At 34.8% G+C, this 23262-nt stretch overlaps 2 protein-coding genes across 5 annotated transcripts in view; one reads left to right on the plus strand and one right to left on the minus strand.

Moving 5' to 3' along the window:
• The window catches only part of cnn (phosphodiesterase 4D interacting protein centrosomin), a 65306-nt gene extending 44940 nt beyond the window's left edge, over positions 1-20366 (plus strand). For 3 of the 4 annotated variants that reach the window (XM_076522150.1, XM_033474106.2, XM_076522151.1), the window contains 13 exons: positions 7657-7868; positions 8108-8279; positions 8470-8606; positions 9360-9770; positions 10107-10196; positions 10485-10793; positions 15605-15712; positions 16685-17926; positions 18012-18299; positions 18370-18594; positions 18909-19112; positions 19278-19509; positions 19599-20366. In XM_076522150.1, the coding sequence (XP_076378265.1) occupies positions 7657-7868; positions 8108-8279; positions 8470-8606; positions 9360-9770; positions 10107-10196; positions 10485-10793; positions 15605-15712; positions 16685-17926; positions 18012-18299; positions 18370-18594; positions 18909-19112; positions 19278-19509; positions 19599-19810 (3842 nt within the window). In that variant the 3' untranslated portion in view covers positions 19811-20366. The remainder of the gene's footprint in view (positions 1-7656; positions 7869-8107; positions 8280-8469; positions 8607-9359; positions 9771-10106; positions 10197-10484; positions 10794-15604; positions 15713-16684; positions 17927-18011; positions 18300-18369; positions 18595-18908; positions 19113-19277; positions 19510-19598) is intronic. The other variant, XM_076522152.1, reaches the window with a different exon arrangement.
• Positions 20367-20832: 466 nt separating this feature from the next.
• On the minus strand, positions 20833-22522 carry LOC117222424 (protein maelstrom 2). Its single transcript, XM_033474108.2, has one exon. It carries the CDS (start codon positions 22411-22413, stop codon positions 20992-20994), a length of 1422 nt encoding a protein of 473 aa, XP_033329999.2. The 5' UTR covers positions 22414-22522; the 3' UTR covers positions 20833-20991.
• Positions 22523-23262: the final 740 nt, after the last annotated feature.

Raw genomic sequence — 23262 nt, forward strand, 5'->3', positions numbered from 1 at the left:
CCTGAGGTTATTTGAAGTAACTTTTTCCTCAGCGAAAATGCAATCCGCGGCTTTGTATACGAGTTATCAACGAAAAGCCCTGACCAATGAGGGGGCCGAGCCAAGGAGCGGACAAAGCCCAGTTGCGCTCATTGGCTCGGCCGCATCACGCCAGCTGATCTCGCCTCTCATTGGTCACTGTTTTTCATTAATAACTCGTAAACAAAACGGCAGATTGCATTTACGCTAAGGAAAAAGTTACTTCAAATTATCTCAGGAATCCCCCATTTCCCGGAAATACCATAATGTTGGGTCGTCGCGTCTTTTAAACACCATAATTTCGTTAATTTTAGGAATTTGCATGTAAGGTTCCGGAGATGTATTTTTGAAACTGTATCCTTTAAGAATATGCAAAAAAATATTTTTTTCAAAAGTTCACGCTGGAATACATACTCCCTTAAAACCACTAATGCTAATAATATCTGTTCACGATTCCAATCATCCTAAACTTGAAACATGTGCATGATAGCTGAAGCGAAGCAAAATACATACATGCATTTACTGGAGTCCTTTTTTAGGAAGCAGGCAAGTGGTTCTAGCTTTAGCTCCTGGCGTAAGATGCCACTCTACTAATGAGCCTGTAAGAGACTCTCGTTCACAAAGGCCTCATTAAACACGTTCACTGTCCCGTGTATCATATGCGATGCATAATGTTCAGTATCGCTACTCAGCCTGCATCATGTGGGATGCATCGTATTTAGTGTATGGTTATAATCAATAGACTGTGGGGATCTTTATGCAAAATAAACATGTTCTAGCTCGATCGCAGCAAACAGGAGTTAAATAAAAATTTGTTTACAGTCTTTGTAATATTCAATCAGTTGAACACGATCGAACAGCGTTGTTAAATCTTTTTGCCTTGCATTTATTCCGTTGTGCTCGACCTACTCGCTTACTCTTGTAATCAATATCGAATGATTGCTTAAACAGTGTAACCATTGCTTTATAATTTTTATGTACAATTGAAGTATTGGTACTATTATACTATATTGCAAAGCCATTACTTCATCAAGGACGTTATTGCTAAGATTGTTAACTTGGAACGTTCATACACGATTTGCTGTCCATTCAAACATTTTAGTATTACCAACTTGAAAACAGAGTTGTGAAAAATTTTATTCGAATGACGGATAAAAGATGAAGACTTAGCGAATATACAATTTTATTCAACACTGTCGATTAAATATTCAATCGAATACAAATTTATCTAGATGAAAATTAATCCGAATAAGGATGCATTCGACTAAAATATTATTTGACTAAAGAATTATTCAAATAAAACATATTTTACTCGAATAAAGAATCATTCAAATAAAATATTATTCGATAAAGAATTATTCGAATAAATAGATAGAATAATTTATGACGAGTAATAAATTATTCTGTTTATTTATTCGACTAAAAGGAATTCATTCGGATAATTATTTTAGATAAATATTTATTCGAAACCATCCGAATAATATCCAACTCTGCTAGAAACGACTTGAAATTTCTGTTGCGTATTCAGTAGACATATCTCAGTTAGCTTCTTAACTGTACCGCAACTAGTTATCAGTCTCATTACTTTTTATAGGGCTTGAATCAAGCTGTTAACATTTTCAATTGGTTCTGATGTAACAGTTGCGAATCCAATGAAACTTTCATATCATATATTTATGCATGAATGGGGAATTTTTACTTTCGCGCGAATGGGAAAAAATTGTAATTGTACAGCAACAGTCATTCTGCTTTGAAAAGTTTTGTTATGAAAGTTCGTTTCAAATCTTTTATATTCAATGAGACGAACTCTTATAAAATGTGAAACGAACGACCTAATAAATTGTTTTCGGACAAACTATAAATTGTTTTCAAAGAAACTATAAATTGTTTTCAAAGAAACTGTAAATTGTATTCAAACAAATTATAAATTGTTTCCAAACAAACTATTATATATTTGGTTTGGGATGAACTTTCCGAATGGCCTAATAATTTCAAACTTTACCGTTTAGTATTCAGAGTAGCCGAGACATTTAATTTAACACGTTCCGTGCCACGTGTACCATCGATGGTACACGCTTGCATGTTTACTTAGTGAACTGAACAAATTGTTTACAAGAAATTTAGAACCGAAGAATCAATTTCCACCGCAAGAATGGGCGATAAGTTTTAGTTACGTTGTTATGTGTACGAGAATTAATAATATTGCACGTAATACATCAAGTTTTAGTAAAATATCAAAGTGTGAAGATTCGAGTAAAAAAAGCTCGGCACGGAACGTGTTAAAAAGCCATTCCTAAGTTAACTAGCAGTGGCAGTTCACAATGTTCCTGCTACACAATTCAGGGTGGAACGAGCATTTAGAGCTTTGCAATTTATTCTCAAGGATACTTCGAAAGCTAAATGCTGAACACTAAACGTATATGTACATTATAGTTCTTTATTTTGCCTAATTTTCCATTCAATGTAAGCGTACAATAAAATAAGTACAAAAAGAAAATTACGACTTGCTTGACCATCTCTGTTTATCCTGCTTCCAGTTCCTTAAATAATGCTATTGTAAATCGAAAAATAGCTGAAACTTCTATATATCACTTTAAAATATTTATTTAAATATTATATTTACATAAACAAATGTTCCTTGAGAATTTTGATCAATAAAATAAAAGATAAGTGTTGAAGTTGAACTTCTGTAGCAACATTCAAATGTTAATGATAAAAAAATAAAATTATAAGAGAAAACGGAATAATTCAGAAGTTAAATATTAACGATAAAAAATAAAATTAAAAGAGAAAAAGGAATAATTCAGAAGTGAAATGTTAATGATAAAAAAAATAAAATTATAAGAGAAAACGGAATAATTCAGAAGTTAAATATTAATGATAAAAAATAAAATTAAAAGAGAAAAAGAAATAATTCAGAAGTTAAAAGCTTACTAAATAACTTATATTTATATAAGTTTACAAGCTCAGCCTTTTTAGACACAACTTGTCCTCGAAATGAAGTTGGTGCACGTGAAATCACCGAAGATTAGAGTGTAAAACAAATAGGAAGGACGAAAACGCGTTAACAGATGGTGGGAGGTTGTTGCAACAGAAGGATGGTCATAAATGGACGACATAAATGGACATTTAAATAGAGCATTTGAATACTTCGCTTCATATGACTGCAGTTTATACTAAAGACCTGGGCAGGGAACGTGTTAACGAGACTAATTTAGACTGTGGAACCGAGGCGTTCTGTAATGAGAAGGGGTAAGTTGGCTGTCATAATTCAGAGGTTCAGTAGCCTAGCATTGAGAGGAGTCCTTGAGTCAAATTAGTCAATGAGGAGAGGGGGGGTATTACTAATCTAGACTTTGAACCTAGGTACACAGTAATGAAAAAGGACAAGCGACGTGGTTAGGGGGTTACCGGAATGCAGGGGTCTGGCAGTCGAACCTCGATGGGTTCGGCCCCGATAAATCAACTAACAAAAAAAAAATAGGCTAAGGTGTCCACATTTCGTTCCACAAAAGTTTTCTTAGCATCCACGTAAAATTAAATTAATGTTTTCACCCGAAAAATTAATGCAGTTTGCTTGACAGTTTATCAAGGAAGAAGTTTAATAAAGTAATTACTAGGTTAATGAGGAATTATTTAGCAAAGAAGATCTGCAATCGATAGACTGCGGACTTTTATGCATTTATGGCATTTACACATTTTTTCAACCGGTAAAAAACATGCATATTAAGAAACATTAATGACGACATTGCTATCTTATTTTCACGATACGAAATTTTCCAATTGGTAAACTCAAGTTGTTCGTCAATTTGGTTCTTATGAAACAATCTCTGAAAACTGGATTTCACATAAAGATCCACGGTCTAGTAATCATTATTTTTAAATCTTTGTTTGAAGGAAATCTGTTTTTAAGTTTCATGTTTTACAAACGAGTCTATGAGTTTAAAATTATATGGAAATATTGTTTACACGTCTGGTTTCGCGCGAGCGCGTTCGAAGAAGAATTAACAATCGACTAGTGTAAATTTACCTCTGCTCTGCTGAAGATATCCCCCGTGTAGATATGATGCCCCCCTTTGTGCTGAATTATCTCACATAAAGAAAGGTCATGCAGCGAGTCATCAAGCTTAATAGTCTATATTGAAGCATAAATGGCAGACACATTTGGGTAATAAGTCGGAACAATGCAACAATGTATCATCCGTGTTATTTCATTTTCACTCGACTTTTCTTCTTCTTTGTGTCCCAATAATTTTTATTTCGCGGTTCATTCTGCGAATTGTTTGGAAACCTTTTCATTTTCTTTTTTATTTATTTAAGCTAGAAACCGCTCACAAGGTTACCAACGCTATAAACATTGCTGTGCATAGAAATACAATCTATACACAAGATCGATAAAATATTTTTTGACATAATAGTATTTGTATATATATACAAAATAAAAAATAAAATAATATATTATGTATTATTATTTATTGTATATAAAGTAATATATATAAAATATATTATAATATAATTATAATACTTGACATCCTTGAATGACCTTGACATAACCTTACATATATGACATAAGACATAACCTTGATATATTATATATATTTATATGATATTTTATTACATGATTGCATAATACAAAAGTACGTAGATACGTAAGATTGAAAGAGTAACATGTGACATTGCGAACCTTTCGATATGAACCATTTTTCCTGTACATTCATAATCAAAAATTGTTTTCGTCAGTTATAATGGTTATTGCTAAGTACAGCACATAAAAACTCATGTTCTCTAATCATTGCGTTTTTTAAAATCTCCTTTAAAATGTAATGATGACTAACTTTTTTTGCGAATACAATTCACTTTTCCATTGATAATTATTTCCTATCAAATTTTTGACATACATAGCTGTTATTTTTGGTCTGTGATTTTGATTTAATTTCTGTTTTTTGCAAATTAATACATGTTTTTTGCAGATTAATTCCTGTTTTTTGCACTTAATTTCTATCTGCGCAGACCAGTTTCATTTTACACAAAGATTTGCAGTCTACTCAACAAGCTAGATCCCTCTCTGTTCGATAACTACCCTCAGAAAATCGTTTGCGAACCGTTGGAAGCAAGTTGTCTTAACCCCTTAACTTGTACGCTCGAGTTAATTCGAGCGCGCTAAACAGACCAAACTGTGCACACTCGAGATAATTCGTGCGGCGTTGTATTTTATGCTGCTATAATTTTTTACGCTCGAATATAATCGAGAATTGAAAATAACAATGTGAAAGCAAAGAAAAAGAATCGTTTTATTGATATTTATCATTTACATGGGATTGTAAGCTGTAACACTTATTTATTCAAGAATAAAATACAGCCTTTTTCCATGAAACAAAAGCGGAGTATATCAAAATTCTCCACCAAAAATTGATTTTTTTTGGCCGGTTATTTTTAAAAAAACTGTGCGTTAAGGGGTTAATTGAGCCACCATCCCCACGATCCTCTTCGTAACGAAGCATCCCCATCCCCGAGGTGGTTGACTGCTCGACGCGTTTCACCTTTCGCGAGAAGAAAGAGAATGACATGGGGATATATACCAAAATAACGAGTAAAACAGACAGCGAAGGAAAAACGAGAAGGCTCGTAAAAATGTTGGTCGAACGACGCGAAGACGGTGACACCGCGGGCCGTCTGAAAGGTTTAACGGCGCTTGGTGACGCGCCAGAAAGCATTTAAAGGGAGCAAGACACGCGACGGCGCCCGTTCGGCATCGCGAATCTGGCATCCGTCACGTAGCTAGGATGAATTCGAGAATAGGATCGATTCAACGTTCAATCATTGCAACAAGCGCACCTGGAGAAAAACGATGTCGCGTTGGCGCGTCTCCTGCGCTGCTGCAAACGCTCGTGTTAGTCACGAATCTTTGTCCTTAAATGGGACGTCATCGCAGCAGACTCATCTTTAGCTTCTTGTCTACGAAGTTCTGCAAGAGTGGCAAATCGATTTGGTAAAAGATACTTGGACAGAGTGGCGCAAAATGATCGTAGCTAATTTTTGTTACTGTCGTGCATAGTTTAGCATACTGGAGCTCAATTATTTCCAATGCGCGCTATTAACAATAGACTTTCTGCTGGAAGCATCTCCCTTCATCGTCAATGATGATTAGACTCGGCAATAAGCGACATTGCTGCGGAATGATATTCATTATTAGAGATTTATGTGGAACACTATCTTCTGTAAGCTAAGTTACTTGCAGTTCTCGCAACAATAGTTGATGCAAGAGAAATGAGAAAGGGGTCGAACTTGTGTTACGACTAGATTTGGGTATATTTTATTCAAATTTTATATGAATTTTATTCAAACAATTTATCCGATATATTATACGAATAAAATTTTGTTCGAAGAAAAATATTACCCGAATTGAGTTTTATTCGAAGAAAAATTATACTTAATTAGGAATAACTTTTTAATTTGTATATTTATTCGGATGCGTAAAACGTTTCTTTCCTTAACAATTGTATTAACATACCTCTGAATGTACATCTAAATCTGCGAATGTACATATACATACATGTAGAACGTAAATAACTAAACGAAATCAATATCTCAATAAATTTTTAGTTCATTACATATCAAAATTGCCTTTTATATATATATAATCAATTATTGCTTATTAATGTCATTATTCTGTCATGAGAAAGTTCCCAGTCAGATTATTTTGATAATTCTTTTCTTAATGATGGAACTTTTAAAATTATTAATGTGATATATCATATTTAATTATTGATTGTATACACAATGAGTTCTCATTTTTCAAAAGAAGCGTTAAACTATCCTCATCTGTCAGCCTCGATCAAACGATCGGCGAACTTCATGAACGGTTCGCCTTTTGTTTACAATCTCTTGGTGATTCGGTTAGGTTCAGGCGAGTATTTGGGGGTGTACGGGTTCGGAAGCTGTAAAGTGTCACAGCCGAGCAACGTGATCGCGCAAAATTCGGGTTCTCACTGTCAGCACGTAAATGTTAAAGGCAAAGGTAAAGGTAACCGCACCGGATCGATTCAACCGCGATTAGAATTCGGAACGGTACCTCGGGGAAGTAATTAACTACGCCCGCGTCAGGATCCAAAATTCAGATGGTGAAGAACAATTGAAAGTTCCTTTGAAATTCTTTCACCAGAGATGACTTAACAGGAGCTCGTGCGTAGGCGAAAATACCAGATGGTATTAACACCACCCGCGTTATTAATTATGCAAAGTAAGAGTTCCACGCGGTGATTACACTCGACGCATACACTAGCAATCATAAGCGTTAGGACACTTGGTGAAATTTCATCGAGTGTCTATTAGTAGACTGTGGATCTTTATGCGAAATAAAATGCATTAGTTGCAAGCAGCAGAAGCCACATAACAGAGTCTTCCTTTTTCAAATAATTGTTACAAGTACATATTGATATTCTTTAATTAAAAGAATCTTTCCTCCGTTTTAAATAACACTTAATCATTTTCCTGATGAATTCATAAAATCTGCAGTATACTTATTGGCATTATGTGAATATGACAAATAATTGTGTTATATTTGTGGCTATTAATGTAATTATTCAATTACAATTCATGTACTTAATAATCAAATCTTTGTTGTAATTCGTGTTTCAGGTACAAATGCAAGATCACCTGGCAAAACCTCTCCGACGGGGGTGATGGGGACCAGGGATAGGGGAGGTAGAACAATGAAGGACTATGAGGACCAGTTACAAGCTCTCCAAAAGGAAAATTTCAACCTAAAACTGCGGATTTATTTTCTCGAGGAACGCATGGGCATTACATCAGTTGATGGAAATGCAATAAAGAAGAATATTGAATTAAAGGTTCTTATTTTAAAAATCTTCTCTTTCGTTTGATCGTGTTCAATTAGGGTATAAAAATCGTTGAGGCATAGGAAGATTATTCAGACAGTAGCAACTATTATGAAAGAATAAGCTGATAGAAAAAAATCATTTGGAAGAATTTAGTAGATTTCAGAGAGAGAGAGAGAGAGAGAGAGAGAGAGAGAGAAAGAGAGAGAGAGAATTAATGAAATATAATATAAAAATATTTTCGCTGTTAGGTTGAAAACGAGTCATTGAGGAAAGAATTGATTGAGAAGCAGGAACTTCTTAGTCAAGCAGCCAAAGCAATCCAGTTATTTGAAGAACAAAAAGAAGCATGCTCGCGGAACGAAGTTCAGTATCAGCAAACGCTGGAGGCAGAGCGAGAGAAGATCCGAAAATTAGAGAAAGGTCTGTGGATTAGCATTTCAAAAAAAACTATACATAGTTCGATTTCTTGGTGTATATAATTTCATTCATTTTACGTTATCTGAAATCGTAACTAAAATACTTTGCTGATTTCATCCGTTGATTTATCTCCGTTTCCCGTCGTTGATTTACTACCAGTACATTGACACGTTACGTTTTCTATTTGCAATAGATTTAGCGGAATACCAGGAAAGGGCGGATGCGTCGATATATTACAAGCAAGCATTCGGGATCACGTCGGAAAAGGCAGTGGACACTGAGGAGAAGTTACGGCAAATGGAAGAAGTTGTTGCGTCCCTGGAAGCTGAGGTAACAACATAATAATTGATAATACAAAAAGTATAAAAGATATACAGAATTCGTTGTAATGAAAATCGATGAGATTTATGGCTAATAATATTCTAAAAATATTCTTGTCCAAAAAGATTTTATTTTTAAAAACTGTGTGAAAGAATAGAAATTAATAAGTAAATTCTGCACCACACAACCTACTTATTTTCCTCTTTATATAATATCAATTCAGACACTATCACTGCTCACTTCCTTTGACTACCGTGGAAAAACCGCAGTTGATAAGAAAGTGACTATCATAATTCAAAGAAAAAAGGTCAAGCAAACACTTTGTCTCCACTCGTAGCCGTGATCATTTTAGTGTCATATTTCGTTGTCAGAAGCCTGTTCACTTGCTTGTCATCGAATCGGCGAACAATAATAATGCAGTTCGTTTTTTATCGTAAACATTTTATTACATACAGTTTTGTTGAAGATTACTTCTAGTATAAGACAGTCTGATAATTACAGAATCAAATTGAAAAGTGTAACGAAAGTTCGAAATGATATAAAATGAAAAAAAGGTTTTAAAGTTTTTGAGTAAATTGAATTTAAAGCAATTCCATAGCAACCAATCTTCTTTGCTTTTTCTGTAGCCTTCTGTAGTCAACAATTCATTTTTCATAAAGGTATCGACTAAGTACCGATAATTACGAACATGAGATGCAGAACATTAAAGCTTTTTATAGCTTCGATACATTCAATGATTGTTTTATTTTTTAAAATTCACAGGTGGAACAGGTGACAAGTAGCTTGAACGAGGAACGTGGTTGGACACAAGAACTCGAGACCGAGAGGGATGAACTTAAAGAACGTTTGGAGGCTGAGATACGCGTGAGAGAAAACTTGGCTGCGGAAAGGGTGCAAGAGTCGGAGAGTCTACGGGAGAAGGTCAAAGAGTTGGAGGAAGAACTTCTGAAAAGGGAGGTCGACCTGCAACAGTCTAGAAACGACCTATCCGAGACGAAACGAGCGCAGAAGGAGCTAAAAACGCAGCTGGAGAACAGGTGTCAGGCGTTCGACGAGCTAAATGCGGTTACAGAGAAACGCAAGAAACAAATTGATCAGTTGAGGACATCGGTAAAAACCAGAGACGATGCTCTGACGGACCTTAACAATAAACATCGCTCGTTGCTCTCTCAGGTAACGCATTGGTCTTTCTTGTTTGACACAATTGTTTGATTTTTAAACGGATTCTTAAACAAGTTTAACTATCGTAAGAAATATATCATTTTATTTTGGCGAATCTACGGAACTGTTATACAAGAGAATATAGAGATAATTGTTAAAGTTGTAATTTATTTGCACATTCGTGTTACAATCTCTGCACACAATCACGTTATTCATAGATATGTGTGTACCCAAATATCTATGGATAACAGCTCTCCACGACACGAAGATATATATGAATAATGATTCGATGCATTCAATTGGGTATCCCATGACTTTTAACCATAGTCCAATCGATTTTGATTGCAGCTCGAGAATGGCTACATCAAACGTTTGTTACCCAGCAATTCGACGGGAATGAATTTAATTGACGAACCATTACAGAGAGATCTAGTGCAGGTTTGTGTTACTTATAATTCTTCTGTTGCCACTGTGCTACTAGTTGTTATAAAAATTGCGGTGATCTTTTTGTAAAGCAATGATTTCGACATGTGCGATACGGTTTAATTTCTCAGAATCTTTGATTTTATAAGGAAAAAATTTCAATTACATTTCAAATATTGAAAGGAACGAATTCCATATTCGTCTTTAGGTCATAGTTTGTTCCAGTATAATCATTTTATATTATTTGAATGTGATATAATTATGAAATTAATCTGATACGCTTTTTTGTTTGCTTTCTTATAGGAGATAGATGAAAAAGATATTGAGATAAAGCAACTAGAAGAAAAGAGCAAGCAACTTGTGCTAAAACTGTGCAACATGCAAAAGCATTCGGAGACTGTGGAGTACAAGTTGAAGAAGTTAGAGATCGATCATGAGAAGGCGATTAAGACCATTCAAGGATTCATGGAGAGGCATCAACAGCTGGAGAGCAGTAAGCTATTAAAGGAACAAAAGATCATGCAATTGGAAATTGAATTACACCAGCTACGGGAAGGCGAGAAGTCGAATGCGGAAAGGGACAGAAGACACGAGCGTACTTCCAGCAATCAGGTGAACATATCACAGGTTTTCTACTCTGCATCACTGTCTTTGTGTTTCTGAATATGCCTATTGTAACTAGAATTGCTTCAAAACTGTTTGCCGTTCTACAAAGCACAGAGTATATACTAGAGAAGTATTTGCATACTTTGAATTATTTTGAGAATTCAGAAACGCAAAGATTCAATCTTTGTATCTTTGCAATGCGTTGTAGATAGAATGATAGCGAAGTCATGAAAGTGCTTAGATTATTATCAAACGTTTCTCTTTCTTTCAGAGACACTGAACTCACCTAACATCTACTTCTACTTCTGCTTTTCTGCTTTATTGACAACATCACTCTTACTGCATGACACCCATCGCTTTTGGGGTACCGTTCACTGCTTTTTTTTTAATATCTTGACAACGCACAAAACTATTGCGACGACAATTCTACATTTGGTGTATACTGATATAGTAAAAACGTATCAGCTTAATTTCATAATCAAAAACATGAGTTATGCTGGGACAAACTATGATCTAAAGTCGAGTATGGAATTCATTTCTTTCAGTATTTGAATCCATTACTTTTAAACCGCGTTCAGTTCCTCTTCCTCCAATGCTTGACACTTGTTTTCTTAGATCCTTCTGCACACGTTTCGTCTCGGATAGGTCGTTTCTAGACTGTTGCACAGCCGACCTTCCTTTTCAGAAGCCCTTTCTCCAGTTCTTTGATCTTCTCCTGTAGATTATTCGCCCCTTGTACCCTCTCCGCAGCCATATAGTTCTCCGAGTTCATTCTTCTCAGTTGTACATGTTATTGTACATATGGAAATCATTGTTCTACAAAGTGGCACAATGATAGCGGAAGAATTATAAGTGATACAATTCTGTTCTAGATCTTTTATAGATTTGATCTCGCCATTGAGAGCGTCGTCTACCGGCGACTTTGAACACGATGGCCTTTCCCTATTTGGTTCCCCATCCAGACAAGTGTTCTCTTTCTTCATTAAACCATCAACGTTGGCTATTTTCTGCTACACTTTTTCGAACTCGACTTTTGACCGTTGTTTGTCTTCTTTTTTTATTGTTTAAATTATTTTCATTTTTGACAATTCTATTAACTTCGATCATGTTTCTTTCATTTTTACTTTCTGTATTCCGCTCAATTCGGAGAAACATTATGCGACTTCTTTTTTCATTTTACCATTGTTAACAAATAACAAATTTTTGCGTGTATATTTCTGCACGGATTTTAAATGTTGATGCATGCATGGAAAACGTTCTCGTGCGTATATACAGTTATTAGTTATATATGTGAAGGGAGGAGGGAGAGAGCAACTTAGGATATTATATTTATCTTAATTTATGTACATACATATATAATTAACAGTAAATACGATTTTAGTTGTGGAAGCTCTCTGTCGATCCTACATATATAACCGTTCCTGTATATTGTTTTATGGAATCACACGAATTAAAGATTAGGAAATGTTTACACGATCTTTTACAATTCTCCAACAACTAGTAATTCTACACATTTAACCACAAAACACCTTCTCCAATCTTCCAGTACACATCTAAATAAACGTTCAACTGAATAATCGAAGATTGACGAGGTAATCAGTAATCTGTTGTTGAAGTTTATACTGAATAAATGTATGATTCATGTTGCATTTATGAATTGTCTGATTGTCTAATTTTGCTCGAGTCTTAGTAATCAACGAGTACTTTAGCCAAGTTTTATAGAACTGTTACAAGGGGTCGAGGACAATTTCAGACTCAGATAAGCCTGCCTTGTAGACCAAACTATATATAATCTAGTCGGGTTCTAGCCCAGGTTTCCAGGTTCTTGTAGCCTGAGTTTTTGCTGTGATATTAATTCTTTTACTATTAGATGAATAGCACACCTTCAAATTTTAATTCACTTTTCTGTCATTACGCTAAATTCCTAATATTATTCGCCTTTATATTAATTTTGAAAAGATTTCATTTTAAGGCGAAAGAGGTAAACAATTACTTCGTCTATATGTATTATATATTAATTTCATATATTTATTTAGATTAATAGCACATCTTCAAATTTTAATTCACTTTTCTGTCACTACGCTAAATTCCTAATATTATTCGCCTTTATATTAATTTTGAAAAGATTTCATTTTAAGGCGAAAGAGGTAAACAATTACTTCGTCTATATGTATTATATATTAATTCCATATATTTATTTATCACTGGAAGCATCAACTTACTTTCCCATACATAATTAAACCAAATTCTATTTATGAAATGCAAAGTAGTTAATACCCTCTTGATCAGCGTCTCTATGCTGCTTAAGAATACCGGCTTCCTTGGCGCACAAGTCCGCGAAATTGACTTTCATTGCCTGAAAGAAGGAAGTGCTGCATTATTCCTTAAACAGAGGCACTCCGAGTGTCAATAGCCTTCGGACTGGAAAAGACCATGGGCCCGGTAGCCGTCGACGACCGTCGTTAAAATCGGCCCACACGAAAATTCCGTTCTAAACGAGCTCGAATTGCCGATGTCGAACGCTTAATAAAATCGAATAAAGACGGGCTCGGCTCGTTAGGGATCGAGCTGTCGAGCGATTTTCGTGGAAGACCGAGAGCACCAGCGGCATCGTATCTCCGCGAGATACCAAACCGAAGACATGCCTTTCGTCTAATAATAGAGACAGTCTGCTCGCGAAGTCTACGCGATCCGTTCTCGGCAGTCTTCGCACGAAAATCCACCTCGACCGTATCAACCACCGTGGTTTCCTCCACGACGAACGACAATAACAAAAGAAACATAAAGAAACGACTAAACTTCGGTCAACGAATCCTGAACTAGGAGAAATCGAGCGCTTATCGAGATGTTATTTTAATTATTTCTCTCACTTTCTCGACTTGAAACGACTTCCTTCGATATTATTTGAAAGAAAGGTGCGACGCTTTTACTATTTGCAAAAGTAATTTGTCCAACGAAGAAAACGACCCCGACGAGATTTCTACACGGAACACGTGCGACTCTTTCACCGAGTCACAGCAGCGAAGAGCGACGATTCTTCGTGATCTCCCCTGTTCGTTGAGAGCTGGAGAATTCGGAGATTAAACCGAAGAGAAACGTCGCTTTTGTGCTTCCAAAGAGTATTCGCCAGTGCTAATTGTTCCGTAGCATTCGCGCAGAGTACCGAATAAGATTGATTTTCATTCGTTGGATCGAACGGATAACGAAAAATCGATAACAATGTTCTCCTGTTTGTGCGCTTCGGTGAGAATGGAGGTAGGTGTTGATGCAACGAGTGTTTCGTTTTCGAGGCTTTGGAAAATCCGACCGCGTTTCGTAATTTCCGGTATAATAGAAATGATAGTGTTTTTTCTTTTTTGTTTAAATCATTCGGCGAAGAACCAGTCGTTATGTACAGTCTGACACGTTTGTTTCGAAAGATTAATGGAAATGTGAAAATTATTTATAAATTAAAAAGATTAGTTTGCTTCATTTACTTCAAAATTCATTCGAGTATTTATACTTAGTTAGCGAAACTTTAATTTTAGTAAATGTTTTATTTTGCATATCTTTTTGAATGGGTGTTAAGTACAAAAAGACAATGTTATTTTTTTTTAAGTTTTGTTTAAGACTTTATTAAGTAATATAACTCTGAAGTTAAGAAATTAATTAAATTGTGAAATTTTAACTACAATTACTGATTACACCTCTCTGTCTATCGATGAACATAATCTCGATCATTTTCCTACACGAAAGTGAAGTAAAATTTCTGATTCTAAACACATGGTGCAACACTATACACAAATTGATAAGAGAAGTTCAATATCTCATCTGTCGAATGAAACTTTTAATAAGTCAACATATTTAGGTATACGTTAATTATTGAACATCACACGAATAAATTACTGGTACATTTAAATATCTGTCCCATGAGATCATTTAAATTTTTATATGTGTATAAAAAAGAAGGTGATATTTCACTAAGAATTCACTATCATAAGTATGAAAATTAAAGATATTATGAGCAATATAATAATGATACTACATTACATACTACAATTTCTCACTTAGTATTTGATAACTTTAGTGATTTCACTTATGGTACCGATTTACTCGGACGATAATCCATCACTTACTAAATTTCACTGTTAATGAGCCTGCTATCAAGGTAGGTCAAATGTGTATATACATATATGTATATATATTTCTAGAATGTAGTGACTTTCATAATTGTATGTTTGATTATGATTTACTTCAATTTTTTTCATTATATCTCAAGATAGCTTCTCCAATTTAAAAATTCAATTATTGTAACGGTATATTAGTAAATATTTTCTATCACTATTTTTAAAAAAGTATCACTGGTTAGCAATCAAGGATTAAGACAATACACTGCCTAATAATAGTTAAGATATTGACACCTTCGGAAGTGTAATCAATAGACTAATCTAACATTTGCACAATTTCAAAATTTTTGAATTATCTAGCTAAATGAAATTTCTTAAGACTCAGAGGAAGTAAAGTTACAAACTCGATCTATGTTTTTCCTTTTAGGGGCCAGATATCGTTACCCTTGTATCGCCACGCAGTTGGTCAAGAAAACCGAAATTTTAATTCCCCTCCACTTCCCTAACTTTAAATGATGTTACACACATGCACATACACACGCGCTTATCACATTTCTGAATATTTAAATTCCCCATCGTTTAATTCGCACGCATTGTAAATTTGTACATATATATACATATGCTTTGTAATCACAACTTTTTCTACAAATAAATCGTTCTGCCGATTTATTGTCGAGTTTTATTGACGAGAACAATACTTTATATGTGCAGCAACGTTTCGACGAAATGGAAGCGAAAATAAACGACCTACGAGACCAAATAGAGACCATCAAGGCTGAGAAAAGTCGTTTGGAGACGCAGATACAAGTTGAATCCCAGGTAATTCTCTTACATATCAATAATTACTAACATCCAAAAGATGAATGTGACGTTCATAAATGGACAAATAGTTGTTCAAACAAATTTCAATAAAAAATGTCCTTCAGTGTTTCGATGATTTTTTAAACTCGGCAGAAGTATAGCTCAATATAGAAATTAACATCTACTAAAAATAATATCGCACTGTGTGATAGTATTTTTAATTAAGAAGTGAAATTTTCTTGGCGGCAACGTTCTGCAATTTAAAATTTAGTTACTGCAACATTGTATAAACAGAAAATGAATATTTCTGCAATATTTCAATTATTAGTATTAATATTGTAAGAATATATATAGGCAGCAATTTATAAATTCGAACAGGATCCTCCATGTCTAGTATCAAGTTCGAGATAAAACGGTCGGTTATGACATTTTATAAAATGAAATTCATATTTCAATTACTGATTGCGATTGTGCATAGCGGTACAGTAAATGTGAAATTCAAACACAACTAAAGAATTCGTTATTATGTTAATGAAATATGACTGTATTTATATTAAAAGAGGAGAAAGTCTGCAACCTTAATACTTATAATTTGTCGTTTAATACATTTAATACATTTTGTACAGTATATATTCATAGATTTTGATGATTTTTAAAATATTTTGTTATGTATATATAAAGTGATGTTCTGATTTAAATTATTTATTATTTTCAATTGAATTTCAATTTAATATATTATTATAATATTATTAATATTATTTATATATATAATTATATAATATATAATTTAATAATAATATTAATTATAATATTATAATATTAATTATAATATTTTTAATATATAATTATATATATAAATAATATAATAATAATGTAATAATATAATATATTATTTATATTATTAATATTATTTATTATAATATATTTATCATAATAAATTAAGACTTTTGAGAAAAAGTCTGTATTCTAAAAACTCATCCTTCTTAACAGGAATTGCTAGGCCGTGTACAAGACAGGGAGCAGAAGATCGAGACTTTAAAAATCGAGAAACAGGCGATAAAGGAGCAGCTAGAGGACAAGGAGAATGAATTCCTGAAGCTGAAAGAATCTACGAAAAACGAATCCGAGAGCCTACACGAAAGAGAAGATCTCTTACGCAAACTGCAACTCCAAGACAGTGAGATCGAGGAGAAAAATCGAAAAATCGACCAACTGACGAAAGAATTGCAGGTGAAGACGCAGAACCTGCAGCAACTGGTGAACACCGAATTGTGGAGCAAGAATAAAGAGATCGCGAAGCTCCATAATCACATGACCGCGAACAGTAGCTATGAGAGAAGCCGAAACAGATCGGACATCGTGCAAGAAAGTGCTAACACGCAGTTGTCCACGTTGATCAGAGAGTTGAACGACATTGGTATTAAGGTGACGTTTACCAATGAGGTGATCCAATTGAATTACGTCGACGGGAACGAGCCCATAGACGTAAAAACCATGACAGACTATGTACAGAAGCTGTTGATCCAGAAAAATGAGCTGGAGAAAGAGGTCGATTACTTGAAATGGCTGAAGCTGGTCTCCAGACCGGACATCGCGACAGAAATGGACGGATACGGGGATAATCAGACAGCGAAGAACAGAAAATACTGCGAATTGTTGCGTACACATTTGAAGGATTTGGTGAAGTTCATGAAGGAGATGCTGAAGAATGTCGATTACACGGACGCAATCGGTAACGAGCACAAGAAGATCGTCCTCGATGTTCTGACCAATTCAAAGATATTGTCCGACGATTTCCTGAATGCTCTGGAAGGGATCTCGACTAATGATATACCAATTAATGTTGAAGCGGTGATTGCGAGGCAGATCGACGGAAGAGTGAAGAAAAGTCGGTCCGAGAATCTGCTCAGTGCTACGAAAAATCAAACGTCTACGCAATCAGACTCAGAAGCGTTCTCTGAACCGGACAGGACAGTTTCTCTGGCCAGAATTGGACTACAGGAAATGCAACAAAAATCAGTAAACCGTCCCAGGTTCTCCAAGTATACGAAAACATTCACCGATTCCGAAGACTCTCTTGAATACGTGCCTTATCATAAAACTTATCAAAATGATTTGAACGACACGGAAGCAAATCATCAGATACAAGAACTAAAAGAGACGAACGCATTCTTGTATACAGAACTGAGCGCTCTTAGGAACGAATTGAGTGCGAAGGCCTCCTTCGATTGTGTAAGTAAATCGTTGAAAGTATTTTTTTATTAGTCGTCCTAATGTTAACTTAATAAGTGTTCAATTCGAATTTTATATCTTGCAGACATTCGATGAAAAGATATCCCCGTTAATGATCAAACTAGAAACATCGCAGAAGTTCTGCGAAAAATTGCAGACGTCTTTGGAGAGAAGGGTGCATGAAGTTCACACGCTGAAGAAGGAAAGCAAACAGAATAATGTACGAAAGGCACAACTAGAAAAGAAACTGGTCGATCTGGAAAGCATGGCTGCGGAAATGAATAAACAGAAAGCCGAGTTGTTGCATTACAAAGAGAACGCGGACCGGAAAGCCGCGGAGATGCTCATTACACTTAACAGAGAAAACGAAATAGTGAGAAATCATTCTTTTTATGTGTTATTGTTATTTAAATTTTTATTATGAAACGCATGAATAATTTCAGCTGAAGACACGAATTCAAAAACTGGAAGATGAGAATGAAGCTGCTAAGGCGAACATAACAACTTTAACGAAGGAGTTGGATCATTTAACACTTTCACACAGTCAAATTCTTGTGGAGAATACTAAATTAACCAATGACAAACTACGGTTGGAACAAGAAGTTAGAAAAACAGAAAGTAGATGTGACTTGACTATTCGCAATATGCATGACAAGTTTAACAAGGAGGTGAGATCTTTTTATTTTGTTATTAGAATTATAAAGATATATTGTATGTATATATATGTGTATATACAATTATATTATAATTATTATATATATTATATATTATATGTAATTATATATATATATATATATATATATATATATATATATATATATATAAGGATTATAAAAATTTTTCATAGAAAATGTAATGAAAACATATATGTTTATAATTTTATCATTGAGGCTCTTAATTCTCATATCAATTTGATATGAAGATTAAGAACCTAAAGGATAAATATATATGTTTTCATTATATCTTCCATGAAAAATTTCAGATCTCTGATTTAAATCAAATCAACGAATCGCATAGAGTGCGAATGCAGGAATTGGAAGTAGCTAACAAAGAATTACGAAGGCACGTTGCTGTTTGCGATGCTAGTGATTCAGCGCCAAGTTCCAGCGGCGTATCCTCGATACCCACGGACGGTATACTCAAACAAACTTGCGAGGACATCCTGCAAGAGTATCAATCGTATAACGTTAGTGGCAAACATTTATTAAAAAGACAGACTATCTCTAAACCACAGCTGTTTGAAACTTTTTCGCTTCTTTAATCTTTTAATTGGTTGGACTAAAACACGGAGTCCTAGAAATAATACTGTGCGCATGTTATTACTATCAAAAATAACATTGTTGTTTTTCAGAATTCACAGTACTGGTTTTCCATGAATTATCCAACGATTGGTGGACGAAGCAAATCCAGTTGTTCACCAGATTTAGGGATTGAAAGTGATGCAGCTATGTCGACTATGAGGCCGTTAAAAGATACTCTGAAGATTACAGAATCGATGACAAATCTTTTAAGTGATGAAGACTGCGACAATGGTAATGGTCCAGTTCGAAAAGCAGGTAGCGAGAGTCCGTTGCCGATCGAAGGTATTTTTCTTTTTATTTAACAGAAAAATCTCTTTTATATAGTATATGTAATCATTATGGTTCAATGAAATTGAAACTTTATTTTGTAGGTTTAGATGAAGTGGACGCCTTGAAGCAAGAAAACGAAACGCTGAAAAGAAGGTTGATGAAAACAAGAAGAGCATTGGAGGACACTTTCCAGCATCTGTCTGCATCAAATAAGAACAAGAAGAACGTTGAAAAGGCAATAACGAAGCAATTGCAGATTACCAAAAGTATTTTAAAGAAAACGAGGACTTTCGAGGAGCCCTTGGATAACTAACAGAGATAGGCGGATTGAAACGAGCAGAAAAGATATTCTTGTTGAGAAAGCAACACGTAAAGCCGCTCGTTCAATATCCCAGAAACAACACCATCGTTTATTTTTGTATAATCGCGCCTTTATCGAATCTCTGCCATTCATGCGTCGTTCAAGTTTGTAATAATTCAAACATCTCTTGTTAACGAGAGAAGCAAACGCGTATAATATCTTGTTAAAATTTACGAAAGAAGTATTTTCTTACATATACGAAACGTCGAAATCAGACGAGTACACGTGCATATGAAACGATGACAAACAAATTATTACTTCGTAAAATAAGATGTACATTGCAATTTTTGTATATAATCATGTAAACGTACTCGAACCCTTTGTAGATTGTTTCTCCCTGATCCAATTTTAACGCGACCTTGTGGTCGAAACGAAATCTGTCCGTTTGTCGTGTTTCGTTTTCTCGACAACAGAAATTCGCCCGCGTGTACATAAAAACACTGATGTATCATTACACAGCATCTGTACATAGTCTTCACCAATAAAGTGTCATTAACATTTGATGAAATATTTTGTGTCCAATTTCTTGTTCATTTCAAACAAGCAATCTTAAATTGCTTTTATATTGTTCTACTCAGTGTAACAAGGATATAATAATCCCTGTCACTTTAAATAAAATTATATTCATATTTATGTTATCCCGCTTTATCTAAATTCTGTTTACAAAATTAAGGTGTAATAAATGCTTAAAAATGTTCAGTAAAATTTAATACATCGGTCATATCAAAAAACAAGTGACAACATAATTAATTGTGTTGTGAAGTTTGATTCTCTGCTGTATTTACTATTTACATTTTGTGATGTCATCTGTTTTTGTACACAATATGGATGCAGCACGCAGCAGATGTTCTTGAACAGTTCTGTACATTTGGTCTACATAATTTTATCATAATTAATGTGTTTAGACAAACCTGCATTGGACACATACGTGCGATAGTGGACGCTTTTGGTAAGAAAAAATCTGAAACTCAAAATTTTTATAGTTCGTACAGCGCAAATAATCTTTATTATGAAAAATCCTTAGTTCCAATGGTACATCTGTAGAAAAATATAATTTCTAATAATTTGTTTTTTGGATCAATAAATCACGAAAAATGTCATAGGATGAAAAAATATACATGATACAAGTATATTTATAATGATGTTCCACGACCTCTTCCTAATGGAGGAAAATCCCTGTCTAGAATATCTTTTCTCTGAAGTGTAACACCTCTTCCTCCTATCGAAGGAAAACTTGTAGAATTAATATTTTCTTCAAATCCACTCACAGCCTTTGCTACTGTTTTAGGTAGTCTCAGAGGTCGACCAGGTATAGCTCGATCGGCTACATTGCATTTGCTGTGATCAATTATTTCTAGATTTTTGCAGAGAGTGCGTCGTTCCTGTTCTTCTTTGTGAGTTCTTTCAGATACCTTTTCTTTGTAGTCTGAGCTTACTCCAGTCATCGAGATCGTTTTGCAGTTATCATTAATAGATAAATTATTCAACTGCTGCTCAAGAGTGACATTAGTGGAATTGAAGCTGGTTCGTGGCATAGGAGAATGAATACCATCTATCATCGGTATGCCCAGATATTCGCAGCAGTAATCACACATTGTGTATCCCCATCTTTTTACTACAGACATACTGCAGAATGTAGGTCTACCAGAAATTTTATGATACTCACATTCAAGACCAGTTACCCAAGCAAACGTGTCTTTTCCAAATTCATTCTCCGCAACAACCAGAGGAATGCTACGGCAGTCTGAATTTTCTGCAGCAGCATTTCTTAGTTCAGCAAATAAAGCTTCTATAGAATATATTACAAAGTTGTCTGTGTTTTCATTAGAAGCACTTTCTGTGCACATTCTTTCGAGCAAAGATTTCACGGCAGGAGCCATGTCTTTTATAGTAAATAAAGGAGGATACTTATCTCCAGTCATGTTAGATTTTAAAAACTTGACAAGTTGTTCGTACATATATGAAAAGTCGGCTTGCCCATCTGGATGTTCAATAGGTATTTTGTGAGTTTCCTCACTTATTTCCAAAGCATCCCGCTTCCAGCCTAATGGAATTTTTGTATTAATTATCTCATGGTATACATCTTCAATACCACTGTCTAAACTGAACTCTGCCACAGCAAACTCGGCAGGACAATACTCATATTTATTGATTCCTATTTCTCTTTTATAAAACCAGTTCACGTGTATGAACATGAATTTGATTTTATGCAAGTTATTATGCTTCCTACCCATGGAAGTTACGGATTGTATGTACCGTAACATATTTTGCCGAAACTCTTGTTCTTTTTTCTCAGCAATGAGAACTTCATCGATACACTCTCCTAACGCTGTCTTTTTGCTTTGAGATCCTTGTGCTTCAATTTTACTGTCTTTCGCCTTCGACTTATAGTATGCTTTTTGTTCGGGAGACAAACTCAACCAGTCCACATTTAATTGCGGATCCTTTTGAACGTCTCGCAAACCTTCAGGAAATTTGGTCCCGCTCTTCTCTTGTTCTTTTTTCCAATCCACCATAAAGATATAGAAGGCATTTTTTCCCTTGTATTTCGGCATTTTATAACTGTAAGTGCAACACTATAACCTTTATTAATTTGTAAACAGTGGTATCGAGTGGTAAGAGGTGCGAACAGCCGACAAGATCGGACTCGACTACGATGAGCGCATGTTTTTGTAGGGAAGTAGAGTGGGAGAATTATCCATCCTTGTTCGATACATGCCTACACATGTATATGATATTTCGACAAATATCGCTATGCTACACTTGGCCATCCGGAAATCTTGGATGACATTGATTTATATAAATTCAAAAAAGAAATTAATTTATTTAAATTTATGTATTGTAGAGTAGTGAGATTAGACGATTCCAATGAATTGCCAATCCTCTTCGCCAATGCGAAGGCAATACAATTAATAAATTACGCTTGAACGTAACGTAGAAATATGCTCAACAGGTATGATTGCCGAAATGTGTGTGTGCGTGCGCGCGCGTGTGCCCATGCGCGTGTGTGCGTCGAGCACCTAAAAAGTAATGATTACTTTGCTCGGGACAAGGACGTTATTGTTTCAAATGGAACACGTATGAAATGTAAGCCAACCGTCAATAATCATAATACATTATGCGTTGTCAACGAATAAAGGTCGTTTGTATTTTGCATTCTTGATTCTATAGGTGTTTGAAATGTAGTATTAACTTGTTCTAAATAAATTATAACTATTGAGTTAGCAAAGGAATGAGAAAGAGTTTCGCGCCAGCTGAGCTCGCCTCTCATTGGTCACTGTTTTCCGTTAATAACTCGTTAACGGTGCCTCGGAGAAAATTTTTGTAAAGGAAAAAGTTGCTTCAAATGACCTGAGGAACCCGCCACTTTCGGATTGCAAGACATTTTTGGGACACCCTGTATA

The sequence above is a fragment of the Megalopta genalis genome, chromosome 5, assembly GCF_051020955.1.
Source record: "Megalopta genalis isolate 19385.01 chromosome 5, iyMegGena1_principal, whole genome shotgun sequence".
In the NCBI taxonomy this organism is placed as follows: Eukaryota; Metazoa; Arthropoda; class Insecta; order Hymenoptera; family Halictidae; genus Megalopta; species Megalopta genalis.